Consider the following 25475-nt stretch of genomic DNA (forward strand, 5'->3'; position numbering starts at 1 on the left):
GTAGAACTTACAGTTGGAGCTTCTTTTGGATTAAGGTCCAGGTATAAGGTCACTCCATAACTTTAATCTTGTTGGTCGCACTTAATTTGGTCATGGTTGAGGTCGTTGTCTTGTTGAAACACCTTCCTCTTTAGCATAAACAGGTCCTCTTTAAGTATTCTAATGTATCTATAAAGAGGCTCAACACCATAGCATAGCGGATGGCGCGTTATAGCCGATCTTCTGTGTTTAAAATCACCCCTTTTAAATAAAGTTTGTCTTAACTTTAAAAACACACAAACACAGAACACCAAAAGCTGAGCACGTGTGCTGCAGATAGCCTGCTAGCACCAAGATAGCTGAGTTTCACACAAACAAAGCCAAACTTCATAAAATGAAAAACGTTCAGATCATAAATCTTTCTCTATTACTCTGCCCAAACCTAACCTCGTATGAACCATGCTGAGGAGTTGTCCGGGCGACAACGAAGTTTGAAGAAAGCTCTGTGAACAAAGGATTAGCTTCCAGCTAACCTCCGTGGATGAAAGGCGGCTCGTTCTGTCCGCCAACCAACTGCACATTACCGCAACCACGGTGATGCGGGGCCATTGTCCTTCCTTCAGACTCAGCTTGTAGAGACAGCGTCTCTGCAGGGAATTCTCTGTAACACAGTTTGCTTCTGCAGGCCTCAGAGAGAAAGTAAAGCAATGCTTATACCTTAATTTCCCCTTTTTATGAATGAATACCGGATTGTTTCAACAGTAATTCATCAGTACTTAACTTAGTGCATATGATCGCGTGATCTTACGACACCCTTGGATCCAGTTTGAAGAGTTTATGTCTTTTTGCCAGCAAAGAGACATTAGCACACTGCCTCCCCTATCCTGGTTCCGCAGAGGAGCAGTGGAAGAGATCGGACCATTGGAAAGGTGGGGGTTTTATATGGGCAGTGGCATCATGGGAAATCCGCTATTACAGTTTGCTTGGCTGTGCCAGAAGTAGGTTAAATGCAGTTTATTTTGAAAGTTCCAGGAAAGTCTGTACTGGCCTTTTACGTTGTAACCATGGCTGTGGTCCCAACACCAGTGTACTGTGGCTTGAATTCGGTGTTTGGGGTTTATGAGAAAAACTGTTTGTGGCCCCTAAACCCATTAAGAACATTCCTGCTTTTTTAGCCAACAATATGTTTTAAAAGGACTGATGCAATGAGAGGGGCGGAAGTCAGATGACCTAGCCACAAGCCCACACTGGCTGCCTTTTTTAGGGGGGAACTGGCTTCATGGGTCAAGGAAGTGATGGCATATGGTTTGTGCGACCAGCCAGTAGCAGGGTTTACAAGCATACACAAAACACAAGTGTTTTCTAACAAGCAGATTAAGAAGGTGAGAGCTGGCTATGTTTCTAAAAACTCACAGCTATGTGAGATATTGCACTATCCAGTTGTGATTTTTGACAGATGGAGCTCAGAAATGTTTTGTGAAAGGGGCTGCTCTGTACTGTTATGAATTGAAGTGATTTTCAACAAAGGGACATTTCAGAGGCTTCTTGTCAATAGCCTGGCTTCATATACAGGTCCTTCTCAAAATATTAGCATATTGTGATAAAGTTCATTATTTTCCATAATGTCATGATGAAAATTTAACATTCATATATTTTAGATTCATTACACACTAACTGAAATATTTCAGGTCTTTTATTGTCTTAATACGGATGATTGTGGCATACAGCTCATGAAAACCCAAAATTCCTATCTCACAAAACTAGCATATTTCATCCGACCAATAAAAGAAAAGTGTTTTTAATACAAAAAACGTCAACCTTCAAATAATCATGTACAGTTATGCACTCAATACTTGGTCGGGAATCCTTTTGCAGAAATGACTGCTTCAATGTGGCGCGGCATGGAGGCAATCAGCCTGTGGCACTGCTGAGGTCTTATGGAGGCCCAGGTTGCTTCGATAGTGGCCTTTAGCTCATCCAGAGTGTTGGGTCTTGAGTCTCTCAACGTTCTCTTCACAATATCCCACAGATTCTCTATGGGGTTCAGGTCAGGAGAGTTGGCAGGCCAATTGAGCACAGTGATACCATGGTCAGTAAACCATTTACCAGTGGTTTTGGCACTGTGAGCAGGTGCCAGGTCGTACTGAAAAATGAAATCTTCATCTCCATAAAGCTTTTCAGCAGATGGAAGCATGAAGTGCTCCAAAATCTCCTGATAGCTAGCTGCATTGACCCTGCCCTTGATAAAACACAGTGGACCAACACCAGCAGCTGACACGGCACCCCAGACCATCACTGACTGTGGGTACTTGACACTGGACTTCTGGCATTTTGGCATTTCCTTCTCCCCAGTCTTCCTCCAGATTCTGGCACCTTGATTTCCGAATGACATGCAGAATTTGCTTTCATCCGAAAAAAGTACTTTGGACCACTGAGCAACAGTCCAGTGCTGTTTCTCTGTAGCCCAGGTCAGGCACTTCTGCTGCTGTTTCTGGTTCAAACGTGGCTTGACCTGGGGAATGCGGCACCTGTAGCCCATTTCATTTCCTGCACACGCCTGTGCACGGTGGCTCTGGATGTTTCTACTCCAGACTCAGTCCACTGCTTCCGCAGGTCCCCCAAGGTCTGGAATCGGCCCTTCTCCACAATCTTCCTCAGGGTCCGGTCACCTCTTCTCGTTGTGCAGCGTTTTCTGCCACACTTTTTCCTTCCCACAGACTTCCCACTGAGGTGCCTTGATACAGCACTCTGGGAACAGCCTATTCGTTCAGAAATTTCTTTCTGTGTCTTACCCTCTTGCTTGAGGGTGTCAATAGTGGCCTTCTGGACAGCAGTCAGGTCGGCAGTCTTACCCATGATTGGGGTTTTGAGTGATGAACCAGGCTGGGAGTTTTAAAGGCCTCAGGAATCTTTTGCAGGTGTTTAGAGTTAACTCGTTGATTCAGATGATTAGGTTCATAGCTCGTTTAGAGACCCTTTTAATGATATGCTAATTTTGTGAGATAGGATTTTTGGGTTTTCATGAGCTGTATGCCAAAATCATCCGTATTAAGACAATAAAAGACCTGAAATATTTCAGTTAGTGTGCAATGAATCTAAAATATATAAATGTTAAATTTTCATCATTACATTATGGAAAATAATGAACTTTATCACAATATGCTAATATTTTGAGAAGGACCTGTACACCTCAGGGTGTTGGTGTTGTGGGACAGAAGGACATCTGGCCAGAGACTGTCCTGAAAGGAGAAATAATAATTCAGCATGACTAGGACAGAAAACAAGAGAAATTGTTCCTAGTACATATATATATATATATATATATATATATATATATATATATATATATATATATATATATATATATATATATATACACAAAAAAGAATTCAAGGGATCCTGGATGATTAAGAAAGTAAGGACCATGTTGGCCTGCTAAACCTAACAATGTCTGCAGTCCTACTAGATTCCCTCAACAAGAATTTGACTATACACGTGTATTAGTGTTTCCCTTTAAATATGAGCTAAGAACGCCAGTTTGCTACATTATCAATGTTATGGTTGCATCAACTAGAATTTATCTCAAATTGGATTGCTTGCTCTTAATAATTTATGTTTGTGCCCATGAATGAAACTATGAGAATTTAATTCATCCCCTGAGGCGAACCTATGCAGCAGCGGACTCTGAATGTAATGAGTGAGAAAAGTTTGTCTAATCTGCTGTTCTTTGTATGAGAGACAAAGACATTTGAATAGAGCCTGGAACAGAAAGAAACTCGAATCCAAACAGGATTTGTTAAATTACTTCACCCAAGATGTTTGTAGCAGGGAAATAGATTTATTTTACTATGCATCTCAGCCATTGACACCAGTCACCAGAAGCAGAATGTGTTTTGGTTTGTTCTTTTTCATCCAAGTTTCAGGAAAACAATATATCAGTTCAGCTTGAGGAACTTACTGTCATTTTTGCCCCAGAAATATTTCTTTAGATTTCTGAAATGACAGAATTACACACAAATGTCAAAGGGAATACATTACGGAGGGATGACGTTTTATATATTAAAAAGTCGACTTTGCATCCTAAAACTATGCTTTAAGACGCTTTAGTCATCTTTGCTTGTTTGGTTGATCTATCTACAAATATACATCATCAATAAGAGTTAGGTATAAAAAACAGCTTTAAACCTTAGCTGTTTGAGCAGAATTGGTGGGCAACTGTGGCTAAGTGGGGAGAGTAGTTGTCTGGCAGTCCAACAGCTGTAGGTTCGATTCCAGCCTCCTCCTGTCAAACCCCGATGTGTTTCTAGGTAAGGGATTTAACCCAAACTTGCCTACTGATCTGTGTTCATGAGTGTGACTGGGCAACTCTAGTGTATGGAGGCCAAAATCATTGGAAAGATACTATATACATTCAAAAATTAGTATGATGGTTTTGTAGCTCTTTTGGCCTTTTTTATTTTTAACAAAGTGGAGTTCTATAAACTATAAAAAATATAAGTTAATAAAGCTGCCCTTTTCCTGACCCTAGACCAACCCACACTGAGATGGAGACAGAACAGACTGAATTAGGGCAGTGTAGAAGATGAACAGCAGCTCCTGTGGAAAGCTGTTCTTTTTGAGGTGCCTCAGGAAGTACAGTCGGGGCTGGGGGGATTATGGAACTCCTCTCCTTATCTTTAAGGTTCCACTTTACAGAGGAAGCTCATTTTAGCGCCTTGTATCCGGGATCTTGTACTTGACACACATCTCATGACCATAGTTGCAGGTATATATTTCAATAGACCAACAAATCAAGAGCTTTGCTTTGTGCCTCTGTTTTTTTCTTTACATGAAATACCAAAGAATCACCCGCATTGCTGCAGATGTTTCTGTCTGTCCATATCCCAATCCATTCTTCTATAATTCATGGATCAGACACAAAGATACTTGACTTCCACCGGTTGAAACAGAGAATGATCTCCAGCCCAGAGGGAGTACTAATCCTTTTCCTGTTGAAAACAATGGCCTCGCACTTAGAGGATAACCTCATTCGACTGCTTCATACTCATGCATTCATACTTCTGTCCCTGTGCATACTGAAGACCATGGCCTGGAGAGGCCACCAGAACAAATCCCCTGCAAAAAACAAAGATAATAACCTGAGGTTGTCAAACCAGACCCCTTTGTTGTCATGACTACACCTTGAGATTCTGTCCTTTTCCTGCCATGTTCAAATTATGACTTCCTTTTTAATTTGCACTTGGTATTCTGACACACTAATCATAAAGATATATACAGATTTCCAACACATTAGAAATAATCGGTGTGTGTGTAGGATGTGTGCAACCTTCACAGGGTTAACACAGAGATGCACAATCATGCACATACACACCAACATTTAAGGGCACATTGGCACAGTCCAAAAACATGTTGGGTAAACTGGATGTTCTAGAGGACTGCTCCAAGTACCCGTTTAAAAGCCACAGGTAGAAGCCAAGTACAGAAAATGGAAATCCGGCACAGAAATGTTGGGAATTTAAACACCGGACTTTTTGGGGTGAACTAAAATTAGTGGCCAATTCATCAGGTTGTTTTCATCTTGAACAATTGAACTAAAATTCTGATAGAAGACTAATTGTATTGTGAACCCTTAATGTAACATAATGGTAGCAGAGGCATTAGTGGTACCTTGCAGATGATCTAAAAACAAAAGTGTAAATAAAGAATTATCAAACCTCAAAATAAATGTAATAATCAAAGGAAATATATTTTATAATTCTCCCTTAGTTTGTATTATGAGTATGGGGAAAATACAATAGTTTTTGGACAGTCTTAAAATTGTACAGTTAATGCACATTGGATTTCAATTCCTGTTATTCTTACATTTTAAACAATACTTGCCAAAAACCTTAAAGCTATGCAGGGAAAACGATGAATATTTAATTTAGAAAATAACCAATGTTGCTTAATTACAATTATGTAACTGCAATAATTTAAATGAAAAGTACACATTATTTCTTTATTTCATACCTTACATAATCCTCATAAATCCTTCTCAGTTGACCCTTTCTCTCAATAATTTAGAAGCTTTCTGAAGATGCACAGGTCTGCAGAATGCATAAACTACACATGCATTTAAAATTGTTTAGTTTAATGCATGTCATTTTAAAATAAAACACTGCTTAGAGAAAATATAAAAAAATCCTTGCCACATATTCACATTTTGTAGTCAATGTAGGCTTATGTTGTCTATAAATGTACAGGATTAACCTGATGACATGCAGGCTGATCCAATTCATTATTATTATGAATACCATCCATTATTGGAATGAAGCTTTGCCCTTTAGATTCCTGTATCATGTTGAATGTTTAGCTGTAGTAGGAAAGAAAATAGGAAATAGTTCTTTTTATAAATCCTAATGGCCTTATGGTCACAAGAGTATGACGAGGTAATCATTTTTGATCTAGAGGTTTAGCAATTTTCTTAAAATTGAAAGTTTAATGTCTTTTTAAACATTGTTGTCAGGCTTGCGGGTTTGGAAGCAGGACCGGGATGCAGAACAAGGCGAGGAGAACGTATGGTGAGTAGATAAAGTTTTAATATGATGGAACACTGACTTACAGGCAGGTAGGCAGTGTACAGAGATCATGCAGGACGTCCAAAACGCAAGTTCAGGAGGAACGTCCAACAACACAAAACAACCCAACCAGGGCAGGCAGAGGGGGCCTCGGAAGGAGAGCAAGAGTCCAAAATCACAAAACAACCCAACAGGGAAAAAAACTAAACTCCATGATTCTGTTAAGGCTTTGAGCAACGGGACCCCAGAATGCAGACGAGCAGGCAGCATGATGGTAAGTGAAAAAGGATTTAATGACAAAAAAAACAAAAACTCACTCACATCAGTGCACTTGGCACCAGGACACCCTAGGCAGGAGGTCGATGATTGGCTTTGTTGTCGTATCATCAGACCTTCGGCCGCATGTTGTGGACACTCGGGTGAAGAGAAGGGCTGAGCTGTCCACTGATCACCACCTGGTGGTGAGTTGGATCCGCTGGAGGAGGAGAAAGCCGGACAGACTTGGCAGGCCCAAGCGCATAGTGAGGGTCTGCTGGGAACGCCTGGCGGAGCCCTCGGCCAGGGATGTATTCAACTCCCACCTCCGGGAGAGCTTTGACCAGATCCCGGGGGATGTTGGAGACATAGAGTCCGAGTGGACCATGTTCTCCGCATCTATTGTCGATGCTGCTGCGCGTAGCTGCGGCCGTAAGGTCTGCGGTGCCTGTCTCGGCGGCAATCCCAGAACCCGGTGGTGGACACCGGCAGTAAGGGATGCTGTCAAGCTGAAGGAGTCCTATCGGCTGCGGTTGTCTTGTGGGACTCCTGAGGCAGCTGACAGGTACCATGAGGCCAAGCATGCTGCGGCCTGGGCTGTGGCAGAGGCAAAAACTTGGGCATGGGAGGAGTTCGGTGAGGCCATGGAGAAGGACTACCGGTTGGCCACGAAGCGATTCTGGCAAACCATCCGGTGCCTCAGGAGGGGGAAGCAGTGCTTCGCCAACACTGTTTATAGTGGGGATGGGAGGCTGCTGACCTCGACTGAGGACATTATCAGGCGGTGGAAGGAGTACTTCGAGGATCTCCTCAATCCTGCCATCACGCATTCCGTGGTGGAAACAGGCTGGGGACTTGGGTTTGGACCCTTTCATCACCCAGGCTGAAGTCACCGAGGTGGTTAAAAAGCTCCACGGTGGCAAGGCTTCGGGGGTGGATGAGATCCGCCCTGAGTACCTCAAGTCTGTTGTTGGGCTGTCATGGTTGACACACTTCTTCAACATTGCGTGGCGGTCGGGGACAGTGCCTCTGGACTGGCAGACTGGGATGGTGGTCTCCCTTCATAAGAAGGGTGACCGGAGGGTGTGTTCCAACTACAGGGGGATCACACTCCTCAGCCTCCCTGGTAAGGCCTACGCCAGGGTATTGGAGAGGAGAGTCCAGACGATAGTCGAACCTCGGCTTCAGGAGGAGCAGTGTGGTTTTCATCCCGGCTGTGGAACACTGGACGAGCTCTATACCCTCTACAGGGTGCTCGAGGGTTCATGGGAGTTTGCCCAACCGGTTCACATGTGTTTTGTGGACCTGGAGAAGGCATTCGACTGTGTCCCTCGTGATGCCCTGTGGGGGGTGCTCCAGGAGTATGGAATCGGGGGCCCTTTATTAGGGGCCATCCGGTCCCTGTACGAGCGGAGCAGGAGTTTGGTCCGCATTGCCGGCACTAAGTCGGACCTGTTTCCGGTGCATGTTGGACTCTGGCAGGGCTGCCCTTTGTCACCTGTCCATAAAAGTTATGAACAGGATTTCTAGACGCAGCCAAGGGCCAGAGGTGGTCTGGTTTGGGGACCAGTGGATTTCATCTCTTCTTTTTGCAGATGACGTGGTCCTGCTGGCCCCCTCTAGCCAAGACCTACAGCATGCGCTGTGGCAATTCGTAGCCGAGTGTGAAGCGGCTGGGATGAAGATCAGCTCCTCCAAGTCCGAGGCCATGGTACTCGACCGGAAAAGGGTTGCCTGTCCTCTTCAGGTTGGAGGGGAGTTCCTGCCTCAAGTGGAGGAGTTTAAGTATCTCGGGGTCTTGTTCACGAGTGGGGGAAAAATGGAGCGGGAAATCGACAGACAAATCGGTGCGGCTGCCACAGTAATGGGGGCACTGTGCCGGTCCGTTGTGGAGAAGAGAGAGCTGAGCCGAAAAGCAAAACTCTCAATTTACCGGTCGGTCTACGTTCCTACCCTCACCTATGGCCATGAACTTTGGGTCATGACCGAAAGAACGAGATCCCGGATACAAGCGGCTAAAATGAGCTTCCTCCGTAGGGTGGCCAGGCACTCCATTAGAGATAGGGTGAGGAGCTCGGCCATCCGTGAGGGGCTTGGAGTAGAGCTGCTGCTCCTCCACATTGAGAGGAGCCAGTTGAGGTGGCTCGGGCATCTATACCGGATGCCTCCTGGACGCCTTCCTTGGGAGGTGTTCCAGGCACGTCCCACCAGGAGGAGGCCCAGGGGACGGCCCAGGACACGCTGGAGGGATTATGTCTCTCGGCTGGCCTGGGAATGCCTTGGGCTCCACCCGGAGGAGCTGGAGGAGGTGTCTGGGGAGAGGGACATCTGGGCGTCTCTGCTGAGTGTGCTGCCCCCGCGACCCGGTCCCGGATAAGCGGAAGACGACGAGTACGACGAGGAACGTAAGTTCAGGAGGCAAACAGAAAACAAACCACGAGGAGCAACTCGGGAAGACAACAAGGGTAGTTGACATGAGGAACCAGCGGGGAACAATGAAAACTAAAGAGCTTATAAACTGAGGGAAGTGGAGTATGGACCAATGAGACAGGGTGGCAGGTAATCAGAGGAAACATGAAATAGGTGTGGACCAGGCTGCAGGAACCTGAGGGAATATGTTACTATGGAAACGGGAGCTAGAGAATGCGTAGACAGGAGGAGAAACTAAACTAACTGGGAGGAACCGTGAAAGAAACCTTACATAAATGTGACTGGATGTGGCAAAACCAGGAACAAGTCTACCCTGGGTCGTTTTGAGTTATTTACAGATCCTGAAAGAGTGGAGTCTAAGCTTTTCAATGATGTCAAACTTGTGGAAATCGAAAAAGAATTGGAGAAGATATGACCATCTGAATGTCTGCACTTGCCAGACTACTTTTCTGAGAAATCAGCCCTGATTCCTTGATTTCTCTCCCTGAAAGCAGGGCGGTGACAAAAGCTGCTAATTTGAATAATAATAATAATAATTGTCAACAGAAGCTCCAACTGACTGCAAAAGACTTCTGTCACTGAACTCATAGTAGTATTTTTCTATGTAAAGAATTTACAGCACTGCATTACAATATATTATTTATATTATTTATGTCTGCAAATTGCATCATGACTGCAACCTAATGTCTGCATCCTGGTGATTGGTTTGGTTTCCTCTTGTTTTTAGATAAGTCTCACTTAAATGTTCTGCCTCAGGCAGAGTTTGAAATCCTATCTGACAGTAATTAGCTAAATATCAGGGTAATATGAATGTGTTCTTCTTAATATGTAATATGAAATGTCCAAAGATTTTTGTAGCATGCAGAAATATTGTATATCAGTCTTCATTTTATGTGTGCAGGTATGAATAGAGCTATGGGTAATAGCTTACACCTTTTGAATACGTGTTAATCTAGAAGTGGCTGGTGCTACAGCTACTTAATCTGTACCCATCAAATTTTATGTCTGCAAACCTCTTGCACCCAGGAAGAGAAATGGGCAATAACTTGACTTTGATCTTGTCCCAAATGTGATTTTTATTTACAACTCTATACACATTACAAATTGTCAACACGCCAATGTCACATTGTCACACCGTCATCCTCTTCTTTGTGCTATTCTGTTGTTCGAAGGGAAGTGCATCTGATGAAGACAGAGGACAAAAAAAACAAGGATTAGATTAAAGAAAAGCTGTGTATTGTTAAAGCAGTCTTATGTTTATATTTTATAAGAAAAAAAAGTACAATGTGGAACAAATACCTGCTGTGCAAAGTCAAAGCTGTAGTGCATCCTGATCTTCTTACTTGAAGGTGGGGAGGGGCCGATGGACAACTGATAGTCGTTGCAGGTTTTTTTGCAGACAGCAGTCATCTCGTTGTAGACAGCCCTCTCTTTTTGAAGAAGCTGAAGATGATCTTGTTGCTTCTTGATTGCTGCAGTCTTCCTCTCCTCTGGAAGGTTTTCACTTCTTATAAGCTGGTCATTATTCTGTTAGCACTGCCAGCAGAGGTCAGTGTGGGGCCTACAGCTTCTTATGTGTGGGAGTAGCTGGGTCCAAAGCGCCTTGAAGCTTGATTTGCAAACTGCACGCTCACCTGAAAGAAAAATATCACATGGTTATTAATTTTTGATGAAGTTTTACATCACTGGTCATTAGAAGAATTTCACTGTTCTATAAAAATATATTTTTATACATACCAAGCTCCTTAGCAGACTTCATATAGAGACGCCACACTGAGCCCTTTGATACATGTGTGGGCAGTAGCTTCACATGTCAATCCCTGTGGCCAGGATGTCAACCAGGCAGCATGATGGCGTGATCCTCTGCGTAGTTCTTTATGAACTCCGAAACTCTGGAGTTGCTCACTGCTGATAAAATGGGGATCCTGTGGCCGCTGGCTTTTTTTCCTCAAGCGGGTTCTTGCACCGTTCTCATCAAAGTGTCTGATGTCAGTCAACATGGCTTTACAAATTCTGATCTCCTGATTCAGAATCTGAAGGGAGTCCGGCGGCGGCGGTACTGCTGAACATATACTCCCACAGCGAAGCGATGTAACAGCCGCGATTCAGTTCATTTGCAACACGTTGAGCTTGGTCCATCATGAAGGAACACATTATTTTTCATAGGAGCTGTTAAGTAGCCACGAGATTTCTTGAAGCACGCTGGTTATTGGTCGACAAGCAGAACAAAAGCCAGCGCGGACCCAAACAAAGCCGCTACAGAAATGAGCCGAGGCTTTTCCCCTCCACAAATGTAAATACGAGCTGGCTGAGTTTTAGGCTGAAAACAAGCCGAGTTTAAACATAACATTTACCATTTTAAAACCTCCGAAATTGTCATTTAAAGAACTGAGTGGATACTTCATAATTTCAACTTGCACATTTTGCAATAAAAAGAAAATCAGTATTTTCTCAGAAATTGACGGTTTTTCCTCATTTTCTCCGTTTGTGCTCTGCCGACTTGTTCCTGGTTTTCCCGTGGCGCGTCAGAAATAGTAACTCAAGAAAGAACTAAATCTAAGGACATGTAAACAAGCACAGGACTCTAAGCAATTATAAACTAAACAAAAGTAAACTACTAATCAAAGGAACAGGGAAAACCTTTTAACGGCAAAGGAAACAAAAACAAAGAACAAAATGGCAGATCCTGACAATTGTTATCTGGAGAGGCCACATCATCCTTTTCACCTCCACCTTTTCCTATAATGAAATTCTCCAACAGTACTATACGTACTCCTTTCTGAAGCTAGTTTTTTACTCTGTAAGAGATTTAAACTGTAACCGAGTAAAATTCGCAAGCTACTACACTCATGTCAAAGTAAAGGTGCACAGTAGCATTCGCACAAACTCTTTTGACATTATTAAGACCCAATTTATTCCAAGATAGCTGAAATGTTATTCAGTTTTCGCCCTAATCAGAAATGTGCTTAGCTTCTGCAAAACATTACAAGCCTATGTGTATTTCTACAAAGCGAAGACCCTTGCTAAATCACCTGCTATTGGTAAATTATTAACTGCTCATAACCTTTCTAAAGATTGACACAAAAAATGAAACGAAGCAATGACAACAGGCTCCAAAAGCCAGAGAGTAAACCAATCCTTTCCCGATTTGTAGAGCCAGAGATTTTGCTGTTTTTCACAGCAAGTACTGTAAAGCACCTGAACATGTGACCAATCATGTGCATGTGTGTGTGTTCTTGTTACCAAAAGAGAATCTTTTCCAGTATAATTAATGACAGTGTTTGCTCTATTAGCCTAATGGGGACCAGAGCACTACATCGTTTCCATAGTTCTTTTAAAGGGGCCAAGTTAACGTGATAACGGAGGTTAGGCTAAGAGTCTGTGTTTATGAGTGAGGGGGGTACACAATACCAACAATGTCTTTAAAAGGGACTCTTCTATTTGTATGTCTGAATACTAGCTTCCTCCATTTTCAGTAATTCTAAGAAAACATTTAGCTTATTATGTCTGCAGTCTTGCCCTGGAGACAATTGGATCTTTATGCTCTTTATTTTGCTTGAGGTTTGGCACACCACATGGCTCTTGTGCAGTCAGACTCTCTAGGAACTTAAAGGTAGGGAAGAACTGGTCTTTTGTGCTAGGTTTAATAACCATAGTATATTTAAAATGGCATTCCCATTGTAAATGATTAGACTGACATGCAAACACTAGTAGTACCATAACGTTCCCTCAGTAAAGTCTTCCCTGCTGTCATTTTCTTTTGTGCTCTCTAGGACTCAATAATGCCATAGATACAGATTAACAGAATGTCATAGATAAAGATTAACATGCCAATTTTACAGTTTTAGCTTTCTTGCTTGCAGCATGAACTTCTGGTCATGTGCAACTAATTGTCCGAGCAATGCTACTGTAGATTGCCAAGTCACATTAGTCGCCTGGTTTTCCCATCATCTATTTTCACACAGTTCTTCCTTGGGGCCAGCTGTTGTTGTGTCTTTCTTTCTTTCTTACTACATACCTTTTGTGCTAGGCTTCTGGCGGCTTCTTAGAAGAACTCCCACATTAGTTGCCACAAGAGTTGTCACATGGATTACCACTTTTCAGTTTTGTGAATCTAAATTCTGGGAAACAAGAAAAGGGCTTTCTTTCTGTGTCCTGAAAGGCACGGAGAGGGAAGTTTGTACCTATTGCTTTTGATTTAGTCGTGACCTTTTTTCATTGCAAATAACCATGTCATAGTTCTGTCATAATTATTGAAAGATTTCTGGTAAGAATCTGATTATGAAATACGGTTTATGTTTTTCTTTTTCGCAAGACAATGATGCCAGGAATCTGAGAGGGAAACTAAAAATAAAGCTAGTAGTAAGGCTCAGTCAATCACAGTGAATCACAAAAACCCTTAAAATAACTTAAAATTATAGTGCAAAGGAGAGGCTCAGAGAACCTCCAAGATTTGAAGACAGTTTATGTGTAAGGATGCGACAAAATAACACCTGACCAATGCATAGGATTCTTTTCTTAATGCATGAGATATCTTCAAGTTGTCATTACCAAAAAAGACCTTCTTGTAAGTATTGTAGAAATTTCAGCAAGCCTTTCTATTACCTATTCCCTGTTCCATTGTACCTTGTTATTCATGATTTATGGACTTTTTTGTTTTGATTGCTTTGTAACATTTGTATTGCTTGGATTGTTAGATATCTGGTGAGAATTTCATTTCAGGAGCCTCATGAGAAATGTATTTAGAGAAAAAACATCCTATGTTCAGTACCTGTTTTCCCTGGTATACGTCTGATCTTTTGATATTCACTTGTCTGTGCTTCTGCCTTTATCATAATTGTATCCTATGCTGCACATGTAACAGGCTCCCAAAGAATTTCTGATTGAAAATGGCTGATCAGCACTTCATGTCTTCCCTGATTCGTTTCCTGATGAAATTCTCTGCATGATAACTATTCCCAGCTGATAGAACGAGACATGTGTGCAAATCGGTTGAGTCCTAGATTTGTCGTGCCATGAAATAACATAATGCAGGTATATTACATCCAGGGGCTGTCTATAGGTGTATACTAAGAGGAGTATTATATCACTGAATATTTACAAAATTAACTACAAAACATGTTATATTCCATGTAGGTATCTCTATTAACATCCTGTTCTTTTTGAGTGGAGTGAACAGATGGTATAGAATTGGTAGTGAGCATATAAAGGAAAGTCTGGGCTGACAGAAAAAGGTAATAATAGCATTTGATCTATAAAGAAAGCTTGAAAATATCAAAGGGGCTGGAATTATACAATCAGGCGTGTGAATCCAGCTACAAGAACACAACTTTGTAAGCTCTGAAAAATTTCCAAATTTAAAGTTAAACTACACTTTATTTTTCAGAGGGAAAGTTTTTTTTTTTTTTTTTTTTTTTTTTAACCACACTGCATATTCGTGAAAAAGATCAACTTACAAACTTACACTTGGCATAAAAAACAGTTCAGCTGTTGGTCTTTAATGTTTAAAATTAGTTATGGATAATTTAAGATATATATTATAAACCTTTTGCCTGTTTGATATCTTAAATACAGTAATTAGTACTTTGAATTTTGTAAAGTAATGTACATAAGCCATTTAATCTGACACCATGCTATAACATACAAGTTTACCATAGCAAACTGCACTCCATCCACCCACCCTCAGAGTTTATCTCCAGGAGTCATCCTGGACAGGGCACCACACCATCACAGGGCCAAAGCAGGACAGTTGACCAAACACCCACTAATATTTATTCATTCATCTGCTATAACACTTATTCCATAGTGGGTCACGGGGGGGCAGGTCATCAATCCATCGCAGGGCAACACAGAGACATACAGGACAAACAACAATGCACACACTTATTCACACCTAAGGGCAATTTAGAGAGACCAATTTACCAAACAGTCATTTTTTTGGAGTGTGGGAGGAAGCCGGAGTACCTGGTGAGAACCCACGCATGCACGGGGAGAACATGCAAACTCCATGCAGAAAGACCCCGGCCGGGAGTTGGACCTTGGACCTTCTTGCTGCAAGGCAACAGTGCCACTGTGCAGCCTCACCCACTAACACCTATAGGTAATTTAAAGTGGTCAGTTAACCTATTGTTCATGTTTTTGGGCAGTGGGTGGAAACTAGAGTATCAGAAAAAAATCCCACACATGCATAGGAAGCACGTGCAAAGGCCCCATGTCCTTTGTAAGATAATTTGCCAAAATAATATTTTTAGCTGTGTTGCATCAACCATAAGTGAATAACATTTTTGGTAAAACCATTAAAATTAAGATACACATTCCAACTGTTATTAATTAAAGGACATTTGACACAGCATGATAAAAAAGATCTTGCTGGCCTAATGTATGTCATGTGCTCACTCTTCTGTATGGTGAGATGTTTAAAAAACTGGTTGAAAAATTAACCAAACAAATATTCATAGCAGTTTGGTCAAGGCTTTAAGTGAAGGATCAAATGTGCTCTCCCTTGTCACACCATATAAGAATACTCTTTAATATGATCAATAAATGTCATTCATCTATATTCATCCATATTGTATTCCCAGGTTGATACATTTTTAAATGCACAAAGCAAGCAGCTCTCAGCTCGGTTTGCTAAAAAAGAAGTTTTATAGTTTTGTTACAGATGCACGTTCTGTGTAAGAGGAGCATCCAACTATGTGTAATTTTTCTAAAAAACAGCTGAAGTCTGGACAGTTTTGTTTGGACAGCACCTGTTTTGTTATGAATCCAGAGATCTGGGAAAATTCTGCTATAAGTATTTCATTTTTTACTGTATAGTTAAGATGTCTAGAATTTTAAGTCTTGTTTGGACATGGTAATATTTGATTATTAAAAAAAATGATAAAAATCATAGATTATGATTTTGTGAAATGCAGAAAGAATGTCACTTCCTATTATTTCTTTGTTCTTTCATTTTCATTTTAAACTGTTGTTTTTCTCTCTTCTTTTTTCTTCTCTATCCTAACAGTGACGGGAAAACCCTTCTTTGTTGTCTCCAGTTTCGCCCACCGCTGGTTGTTCGGTTGGAGGGGCTGTCAATACTACGGTTGGGCTGGCTTCTTCTTTGGCTGTGGGAGCCTCATCACCATGACAATAGTGAGCCTGGACCGATACCTGAAGATCTGCCATCTCCGATATGGTACGTCCAATAATTTCCATTAACATCTGAATGTTGTGTACAGTCTCAGGTGGTGGGGACTGTACATAACCCAAAAAAGAACTTATAATTACTTTGGTAAAAGTGAAAATCACTGATAAGAAAACTACAATGAAATGTCTCCACTCTGTCTTAGAGAAAAAAAACTAAACTGCATTGTGTAAAAATAACTTACAATTTTACTACCCTTCGGCACCAATAATGCAGAATGGTTTAGCTGTTTTTTGGGTTTATCAGCCAAGCATTGTTGTGAGGCAGGGCCATGGGTGATCGTCTCCATGATCCACAGCTGAAACAGATGTGCTCGTCGGTTGGCAAACGTCTTCCATTTCATTCTCATCACCTCAAACAGCACCGCTAGCCATTGTTGTAACATAACCGCCAATCCACCTGTAATCATCACGAGAGCGCAGTTCTTCTTCTCTTATTCAGATGTCAATTGCACGTAAACAAAAACCTTTCATGATATATTCCAGTCATATTTTAATTTGTAGCAAGTAACAATGTATCATACTCTTAAGTAAAGATGTAAAAGTACAATGTTTATGTTTCTACTGTAATGAAATAAAAGTAAAAGCCTCGATTTAAAAAAATACTCAGCAAAGTACAGATCCTCAAAAAAATTACTTGAGTACTATGACAAAGTAAATGTACTTAGTTACTATACACCTCTGGGTTGGGATATAACTAGCACTGTATGACAGTACAGCTAATAAGCATGTTCGTGGTAAAACATGGTTAAACAATATAAAGCCATAGGAGTAGTAATCTTTCTGGCATTCTGCTTCGCAGCAGATGACAAAGTAATGATGTTTCTCACTCATGGTATATCCACTTGACCAGTGGTATCTAATGTCAGTCCTCAGTGTCTTGCATGTTTTGAATGTCTTGCTGGTTCAACACACTTTAAATCAAATCAAATGACGCCTCTGCAGAACTTTGTAACATGCTGAAAAGGAAATTCGGCACTTTGAGCCAGAATTGTTGCACCAGGAATGCATCTAAAGCATGCAGAACATCAACCCTTGAGACTGAAGTTGGACATTTCTGCACTAGAACGTGAAGTTTTAATGTCATCCAAACAAATAGTTAATATAGTTTCCTAATAATTTGCTAAACTTTGTTTGACCCTAATCTCTTTTAGGCAGCTGTTGTGTTTCTTGCCTTAAAGCAGCCCAGGAGCCTGCTAATGTGTATATCGCACATACCAAAGATCATATTGGAAACACTTTGCTGCCATCTAGCAGTTGGAGGGTGAACTAGCTCCAGTTGTGATTTTGCAGCATCTGTTGCAACATAATCTACTTACATGATACTTGAAAATGTGTTTAGTCAGTAATATGACCTATTATGCTTAATGTTGCTAGTTTGCATCATATCTACATTTCTATCTACTGCAAAATATATACATAAATAAATAACTTTTAATATAAAAAATACATTCAGGCTGTGAATAATGGCCTTGAACTCCAGAACTTGTCATCTTTAGAATAACTAAATATCAGGTTGTTTCGAGGAAAGGTAGTGTTTTTAATTTACCATACATACAATGAAAACTCAATGAATGCCAAAGATTCTTATCTACATCACATTTTATGACACATTAGTCATGTGTATCTGATTTTAGTTTCAGTGGCGCAGGAAGACAAGATACCATAAGACAATAACATTTCAGGATCCCCTTTCTCTTAATTTAACTCTGCAGCATACACAGTTTAATCTCCATGCAAGCCAGGATGCGACAGATTTTTTGGCCATGCCCCAAAAATTCATCCGCATGTACACCACAGCTCTCATACACCAAGTGTACTGCACATGTTCACCCCTTCTACAGAAAAGCTGCAACTGTGTTGCAGATATAGCAACAGAAACAGATGTTTAGATGTTTCCCTGCTTCAGCACACCTGATTTCAGTTGATGGCTGATTACCAGGCATTTGCAGAATGGCAATGATCTGAATCAGGTGTGTTTAAAGGAGGGAAATCTCCAAAACCTGCAGGACAATCAGCAGATCTGTATATGTGATGACTGGCATAAAATACGTTACATACCGCTGATCACTACGATGATGTCAAAGGTCGTGTTTTTGTGTAGAAATAAAAATGACTCAGTTTTGTGATTTTTCTGGGATTTATACTGGGATAATTATAGGGGTTAAATAAGATGTGTATGTTTTTTTTTTTTTTTACAAATTATTGATGATAAAATGTTCTTTTTTCAGGCACATGGTTAAAACGTCACCACACCTTCCTGTGTTTGGCCTTTGTATGGGTGTATGCTGCCTTCTGGGCCACCATGCCGCTGGTTGGCTGGGGCAACTATGCTCCGGAGCCCTTTGGGACCTCATGCACCCTGGACTGGTGGCTCGCTCAGGCCTCTGTGTCAGGCCAAAGCTTTGTGATGTCTATTCTTTTCTTTTGTCTCATCCTCCCTGCTGGCATCATCGTCTTCTCCTATGTTATGATCATTTTTAAAGTGAAGTCGTCTTCAAAGGAAATTTCACACTACGATGCCCGCATCAGAAACAGCCACAGCCTGGAGATAAAACTCACAAAGGTGAGTCACTTGTATGTTATCAACAAAGGGAACACATCAGTGAACACAACAGGGAAAATGGAATTACAAGAACAAAGCAAGAAAAAAAGAACTTCCTCACTGCACTTGATTAAATAACAGTAAAGAAATTCAGTCTAAATTTTTGTTTGTTTTATCTCCCAGGTGGCAATGCTGATCTGTGCTGGATTTTTGATCGCCTGGATTCCTTATGCCGTGGTTTCAGTGGTGGCGGCGTTCGGCAACCCAGACTCTGTGCCCATCCCTGTGTCTGTCATTCCCACATTGCTAGCCAAGTCCTCAGCAATGTACAATCCCATCATCTACCAACTTGTGGATCTGAAAAACTCTTGCTCATCCTGCTGTGTCAAGGTCATGACGGAAAAGAAGCATTTTAAGAAGTCAAGGTAAGACAGGTGCCTCCATCCAGTTGTATTTATTAGGGTGTATAGTCTTGACTTGGGTTCGTTGGAATTCATTACTTTAAGCCTTACTCAAATTTTACTTATGAGTTTGTCCTAGTTGTGTATTATAGAGCTTTTTAATGGGTTATAATATATTTTCTTGCTTATAGTGAAACCCAGCTCCTGTTGGATAAGAGGTGTTATATTCCCATTGTCATAATGAAACAAAGGCCTCCTACATTAAACAGTCAGCTCTGCCTCTGCTGCTTATTTTCATAGTGTAGTATAGTTTTTCAGGTATTCTTTCAGTGCTCCCTTCACAATTTGACACATTGTAAGAGGCTCATAAAACCTCCAAGAGCTCCATCATTAAAGAATCTTTTAAATTCTTTAGCTTAAAAAAATCAACAGGATGATGGTGAAAATATTCACATCTTGATAATGTAATGATAAAGTAGGTTCAACAACATGGTAGAGCAGCTGTGTGTAACATTACCCCTAAAATAATGTAGATTGTACATTCTGCATACACAAATATAGCAACACTGTTTCAAATTGTCCTTCCTCCGGGGGTAATACAAACTGACTATGTTGCTGTTGTTGGAGACCCCAGCATATGGTAAATAAATATCACTGCCAAATCCCATTTCTGTCTTGATAAAAATAGTTTTTGTTGTTGAATCCTTTATAAAATAATCCTTTCCTGGAACCTGAAAAATGCACAAAACCCTTTTAAATTTGTTCTGCTGTTCCCTGTGCTCACATGCTCTTTACATTCATTCCAGTGTTCGTTTTGACAGCAGATTTGAATTTAGTTTTGTAAAATGTAATTTCTTTTTAGTCACATTTTAGTGACCTGTAGTCATTCTTGGTCATTCTTAGTCAACTAAATGTAAAGTGATCAAGTCTGCTCAGAAGGACATCGGGATCACTCCGACCTCAAATTGGGGATATTCAACATGTTGGATTGTCTTGCCTCGATATCCTACCATGTGGGGTGTTCCCAGAGGACAAATAAGCAGCTGTTGAAAGTGACGTGTAGCCAATCAGAAATCGACGTGACAGAAACACTGAAGGGAATTACTCAGAACTCATGTTTGATCTTGGGAAGTTTGTGAGATTTCCCGTCTGAGATCTGAACGTATGTGATAGAAATCTGTTTGTGTGTGGTCTGTTGTGCTTGGCGTGTGACCGAACTCCACACGTAGGTAGGTAGGTAGGCAGGTAGGGTAGGTAGGTAGGTAGGGTAGGTAGGCAGGCAGGCAGGCAGGTAGGGTAGGTAGGTAGGTAGGGTAGGTAGGCAGGCAGGCAGGTAGGGTAGGGTAGGTAGGTGGGTGGGTAGGGTAGGTAGGGTAGGGTTAGGTAGGTAGGTGATCACTCCTACACTGCTGGAAGATGTTTTTTTTTTTTTACTGAAACTATCCTATCGTCATGGGAGGTTTTTACACCTCCGCCATCAGTTTCAGCCGTTCAGCAGAGAAGAAAACACCATCAATATATTCATGTTTTTGTTAGTGGTGTGATAGGATGCATGTCTGGAGGAGTACTGCACACTGCCATGTGTAACGTCCTGTGCAAAATTGTACCCAGAAATACAACTGTGTGTACTGTTTGTCAGCAAGTGCTTTCAGAAAGAATTATACATACAAAGTCCAAAATCTGTTTTTTTTTACTCATGATTCTGAGTTAACCACACAAAGGCTGATACCTTTTTTTTTATTTAATCAGTTTTTTTTATTTATTGCCCTATGGCTGTGAAGTACTTATATTATCCCTCCACATTACAAAATACAATGCCAGAGATTCTCATGCACACTGTGACAGTTACATTTTGAATATGAGCTGCAACAGAGGAGCGCACAACTTTCGTGGGTCTTCAAGTTGTCTTTATGCACAACTTTGAGGTGAGGGCGCTCCTCCAACTATAGGTGCCATCCTTAGTGGGGAAGAGTGCAGACCTATCACTATGTGCCAGCCGGCTCATGCTTTTCCTTTTCGTTTTTTTATGTTTCAGACAGAAAAGAGTGGTGAGAGTCAATAGGCTGTTTTTGCAGGCTGGCGAGATCCTGAGCAGTGGTTGACCACAACCAAATAAATTCATGAATATTCTAAAAAATAAGGAATATTGATGTGATGAAACGTTGGAGATTTAGCAAGCATTTAACCTTTTTTGTTTGGCTCTTTTGTGGTAGGACTGACACAATGAAAGACTTCTTTGAAAGAAATGTGTGATTTAAAGACTGGGATACTTTTTGTATCCTGGTTTGTGGAATTTCCCCACTTACCAATGGTGATTTGAGGAGGAAGCAACCATGAAGTTGCAACAAGAAAACAAATCAGATCAAGAAGTTAATCACAATGCCAATCACAATTGTTTAAGGTGTTTCTCAACGTTCATGTTCTTGCAGGTTCTACACAATCTCAGGCTCATTAAAGAACACAACACAAGCCAAAGAATCTCACATCGAAATGTAAACTTGGGACTGCGTGATCTCTAGCTCTTGTACCATGGACCTCCTGCCTTCTTCCCTTCTTCGCACATAATCAACCATATGCTGCCTGCTGTGAGGACATCATCTGCTCACCTTTGCTGCTGGTTCCTGTTTGTTGCACCTTCCTTCCTACACTGGACACCCATCTTTGTGAAAGCTTACTACTGCGTCAAGATTATAACACATTATCCCCACAAGGCTTCCCTTTATCTATGGTGTACACTGGTTTTAACTTACAGATCACATGTTGTGTGAATTTTTGATTGTCTTTCTCCAGTATTAGAGAGTTCTCAATAAAATGCTTGACTCAGGTTTCGGAACTGGAGAGGTTTCCAAGTCAAGTCACGTCTTAATGTCTTTGTGTAAAATATGGTTCCTGTTCCATAATTTGGTATGTTCGACAGTTTTAGCTGAACAGGAAATTACAATTTCATAGAACAAATACAAATATGTTTATCTTTTTTGCTGTTAGTATAGGCTGTTGGTGTTTGTACATTTAGACTTGTGTGTTGTACATGATAAATCTATTAGTATCTAGATAAAGCACTGGATCACATTATCTAACCTGGTTAATGGCAGTAAGAGTGTTATTTCAGCTCTTTGGTTAGTTCAAATTCAAAATAGGAAAAGTAGAGCAATCCGCATTTAACAGATCAGAAAACATATGAGGTCATTAGTTCAAGGTATAGCACGGAAACACACACACAGAATGAGTGCACTTTAGTTTCCAAAATATTCACAATGCACTAATTACTAATTCTTGCCATAATTTTATATCTGGTCAATTGTTGCAAAAATGGGTTGTAATTATTAAATACGAAAATACTACCTACATTTCTAGAAATATTATTCTAGTTAATTCAGGGACTACCAAAATATATTTATTTTTGCTATATTTTCTTTTTCTATTTTTACAACAAAAAATAAAAGCATTTGTCTTTCCTTTGCTCATTAACAATGTGTCCCTTTCTGTCTCACCAGGAGTTTTACTGCCATATAAACTGAGCACGAAAAGTGAGGATTTTGGTTTTTAGGTATTTCTTTGCTGTAACGTTGCTACTTGGTAATAAATCCGATGCCTTTGGAAAGCCTATTTATTTCACCTTAAATAGTGCCAGATTTGTAAGATGCATTTGTGTGTTGAGCAGCAAAGTTGAGTATGTGGGTTGCACCCATGAAAACCTCTCTAAGATATTTATGCTTCTAAGGACTTGTTTTGTGTTTTTATTGGACTGGATGACTGAAGGTTGAAGACATAGGACATATGGCAACAGACATTTCATTAACAGCTTATTCATTTAGCAAACAATGGGCCTGAGCCATGTAAGGGAGAACCGTACACAACCACCACAGTCTGGAACCACCTTGGTGGTCACCAGTTTGATCACACACTGATGTGGGATGGCATTTCTTTCCTCATTCAGTTTTTATTGGCTCATCTTGCATGAACAGCACAAACTGATTCCAGAAATATTTAATGGGGTTGAGGTGAGGACTGCATGCAGGTCTTTGATGAACCCCACTCTAAGAGGATGAGCACTGACATCATGGAGGGTGGACTCTGATTCATTAGAGTGGAAATATTGTACTGGCAATGGCTATATGTTCCCATGTCTATATGTTTGTATATGGAATGTCTGCAATGATCACAAGCCTTGTTGTTGAAGTGAGTGAGATACAAACCCAAAACCATGACCTCCTTCAAAGGCAGATTGGCAAAAAGCCAACATTTTGTGTCTAAAGTTAAATTATATAGTTATTTTGATAATTCCATAACATAGAACATGCTATGTTTAGTCATTCCTGTAGATGTCATGCATAAGACTGAATTAGCCACCATTAAAATAGCTTAAGTTGTGATCCTAAATTGGTCAGTCTTAAATTTGACTGTTCAGATCGTAGATTTTAGTGGCAAGAAGTGAATGGTGAAAATAAAATAAAAAATATCACAATTAGCAGGTCAGCGCTACAATGTCATACTGTTTTTGGCTTCGTTTTGTTAATGTCTATCACAAACAGTCAGTCGCGAAAGTATTCACTACCCCTAAACATGTCCACTAATAGTCTCTAACAAACCTCTGTGATCTTCACAGAATAGCTACTGTACATTTCTACTGAATCTAAATTGTTCACATGTGGATCCTTCACTATTTAGGTGAGTATCATCTTCTGTACACTTCACAATTATGTGTCACTTGTGTTGGTTTATTACATAAACATCAAATCGTGCAATAAAGCTTGTAGCTGTGATGTGACTGAATGTAAAAGGGGGTGTGAATAGTTTTGCATGACAGATCTTGGTCAGAGCCTCATCCATAGCTGCTGTGTTTATAGTAAAGGCAGTTCCATCTTGTCCAAAACCTCCTCTCCAGCCTGGATGCCTCAGTGTCAAATGCATTGAAAGGGTAATGTATTGAGTTTTTCGGTTAGGCCCTATGTTCCTCCTCCACTTTGATGTTTCAAATGTCAGAGATATGGTCACATAGCTATAGTTAGTAGAGGACAGCAAAGGTGTCCTAGATATGGGGGAATCACAGGTACAAAGAATGTACAGAAACTGCACAAGAAAATGCTGTAACTATGGAGGACAACATAGGGTGACATATGGGGGGTGTGAAGTAAGAAATAAGGCGGCAGAAATCCAACAAGTAAAAGTGGTCAACAATGTCAGTGTTGCTTCCAGCCATGGGTTACAACATTTAAAGGCCAGTTTGATCTTTTCTGGAATTTTCAAAATAAATCACAGTAACAGACTCCTAACTCAGCCCAGGAACAGAAGGACTGTGGCTTCCCGTAACATCATTGTTTGAATAAAAACCCAGCGTTCCAGCAAACTGACCCCTTCCATACAGGTCCCCAGCGGAGCTGGAATGATAGATGGCTAGTGTCTACTAGCTGGCAAGCAGACATAACTCTTCAACTTGGACCCAGAGTGGCTACGATCACACACAAAAAAGTTAAATAATGATTTGCTGTTCGAGCATTCATTCATATAAAAGGTATAATGAGACAAGCTTGGCTTTTCTTCTGGGGCCTCCAAAACCAGCCCTAATTGAAGCGGATTTCCCCACGGCTTGGAAAAGAAGGATGGGTCATCGCACGCCTTCCTGCATGCACGTCCAGGTTGCGAGAGTTACCCCGCCGCATCGCGTCCACTCAAGGAGCCAAACATGCCTTTGTCGTACGGCCATAACGCACCCTCCACGCTTATGCATATCAACCCTTTTATTAGTGGTATTTTATGTATGTGTTTGATTCTGGTAACCAGTTATAACCTTCTTTTGTTAGCTCCAACCGCTAACGGCTACACGTGCTCTCCCACTTTATGAATCAGCTGAAGATCCAGAAAGAAAATAAAGGCAGCTGATTAAACACCGTTGAGAATTAGTCATCCAGAAGGCTAGTTTTATTCAGAAAATCATTCTTTAAATTGTTTAATTAAAATGTTTAATCTGATCTTGCATTGTGAATGGTTTGAAGGTATACCAATTATTGCCTAAATTATTTCCAAAACTAACTTAACTTAATTTCCAGATTCTTCAAGATGATCCTTGCTTCTCAAACATAAATAACATTGTGTGGTAATGTTGCATCACTCTTTCGGTCTTGG

General features: G+C 40.9%; 1 protein-coding gene across 5 annotated transcripts in view; it reads left to right on the plus strand.

Annotated features, from left to right (window-relative positions):
- Window positions 1-22949, plus strand: part of opn5 (opsin 5) — an 81221-nt gene extending 58272 nt beyond the window's left edge. For 3 of the 5 annotated variants that reach the window (XM_047387346.1, XM_047387348.1, XM_047387351.1), the window contains 5 exons: window positions 6485-6539; window positions 16259-16398; window positions 18638-18972; window positions 19135-19376; window positions 21782-22949. In XM_047387346.1, coding sequence (XP_047243302.1) covers window positions 6485-6539; window positions 16259-16398; window positions 18638-18972; window positions 19135-19376; window positions 21782-21848 — 839 coding nt within the window. In that variant the 3' untranslated portion in view covers window positions 21849-22949. Of the gene's footprint in view, window positions 1-6484; window positions 6540-16227; window positions 16399-18637; window positions 18973-19134; window positions 19377-21781 lie in introns of all 5 variants that reach the window. The other 2 variants (XM_047387347.1, XM_047387349.1) reach the window with 1 other exon arrangement.
- Window positions 22950-25475: the final 2526 nt, after the last annotated feature.

Source organism: Girardinichthys multiradiatus, chromosome 15 (genome assembly GCF_021462225.1).
Source record: "Girardinichthys multiradiatus isolate DD_20200921_A chromosome 15, DD_fGirMul_XY1, whole genome shotgun sequence".
Classification (NCBI taxonomy): domain Eukaryota; kingdom Metazoa; phylum Chordata; class Actinopteri; order Cyprinodontiformes; family Goodeidae; genus Girardinichthys; species Girardinichthys multiradiatus.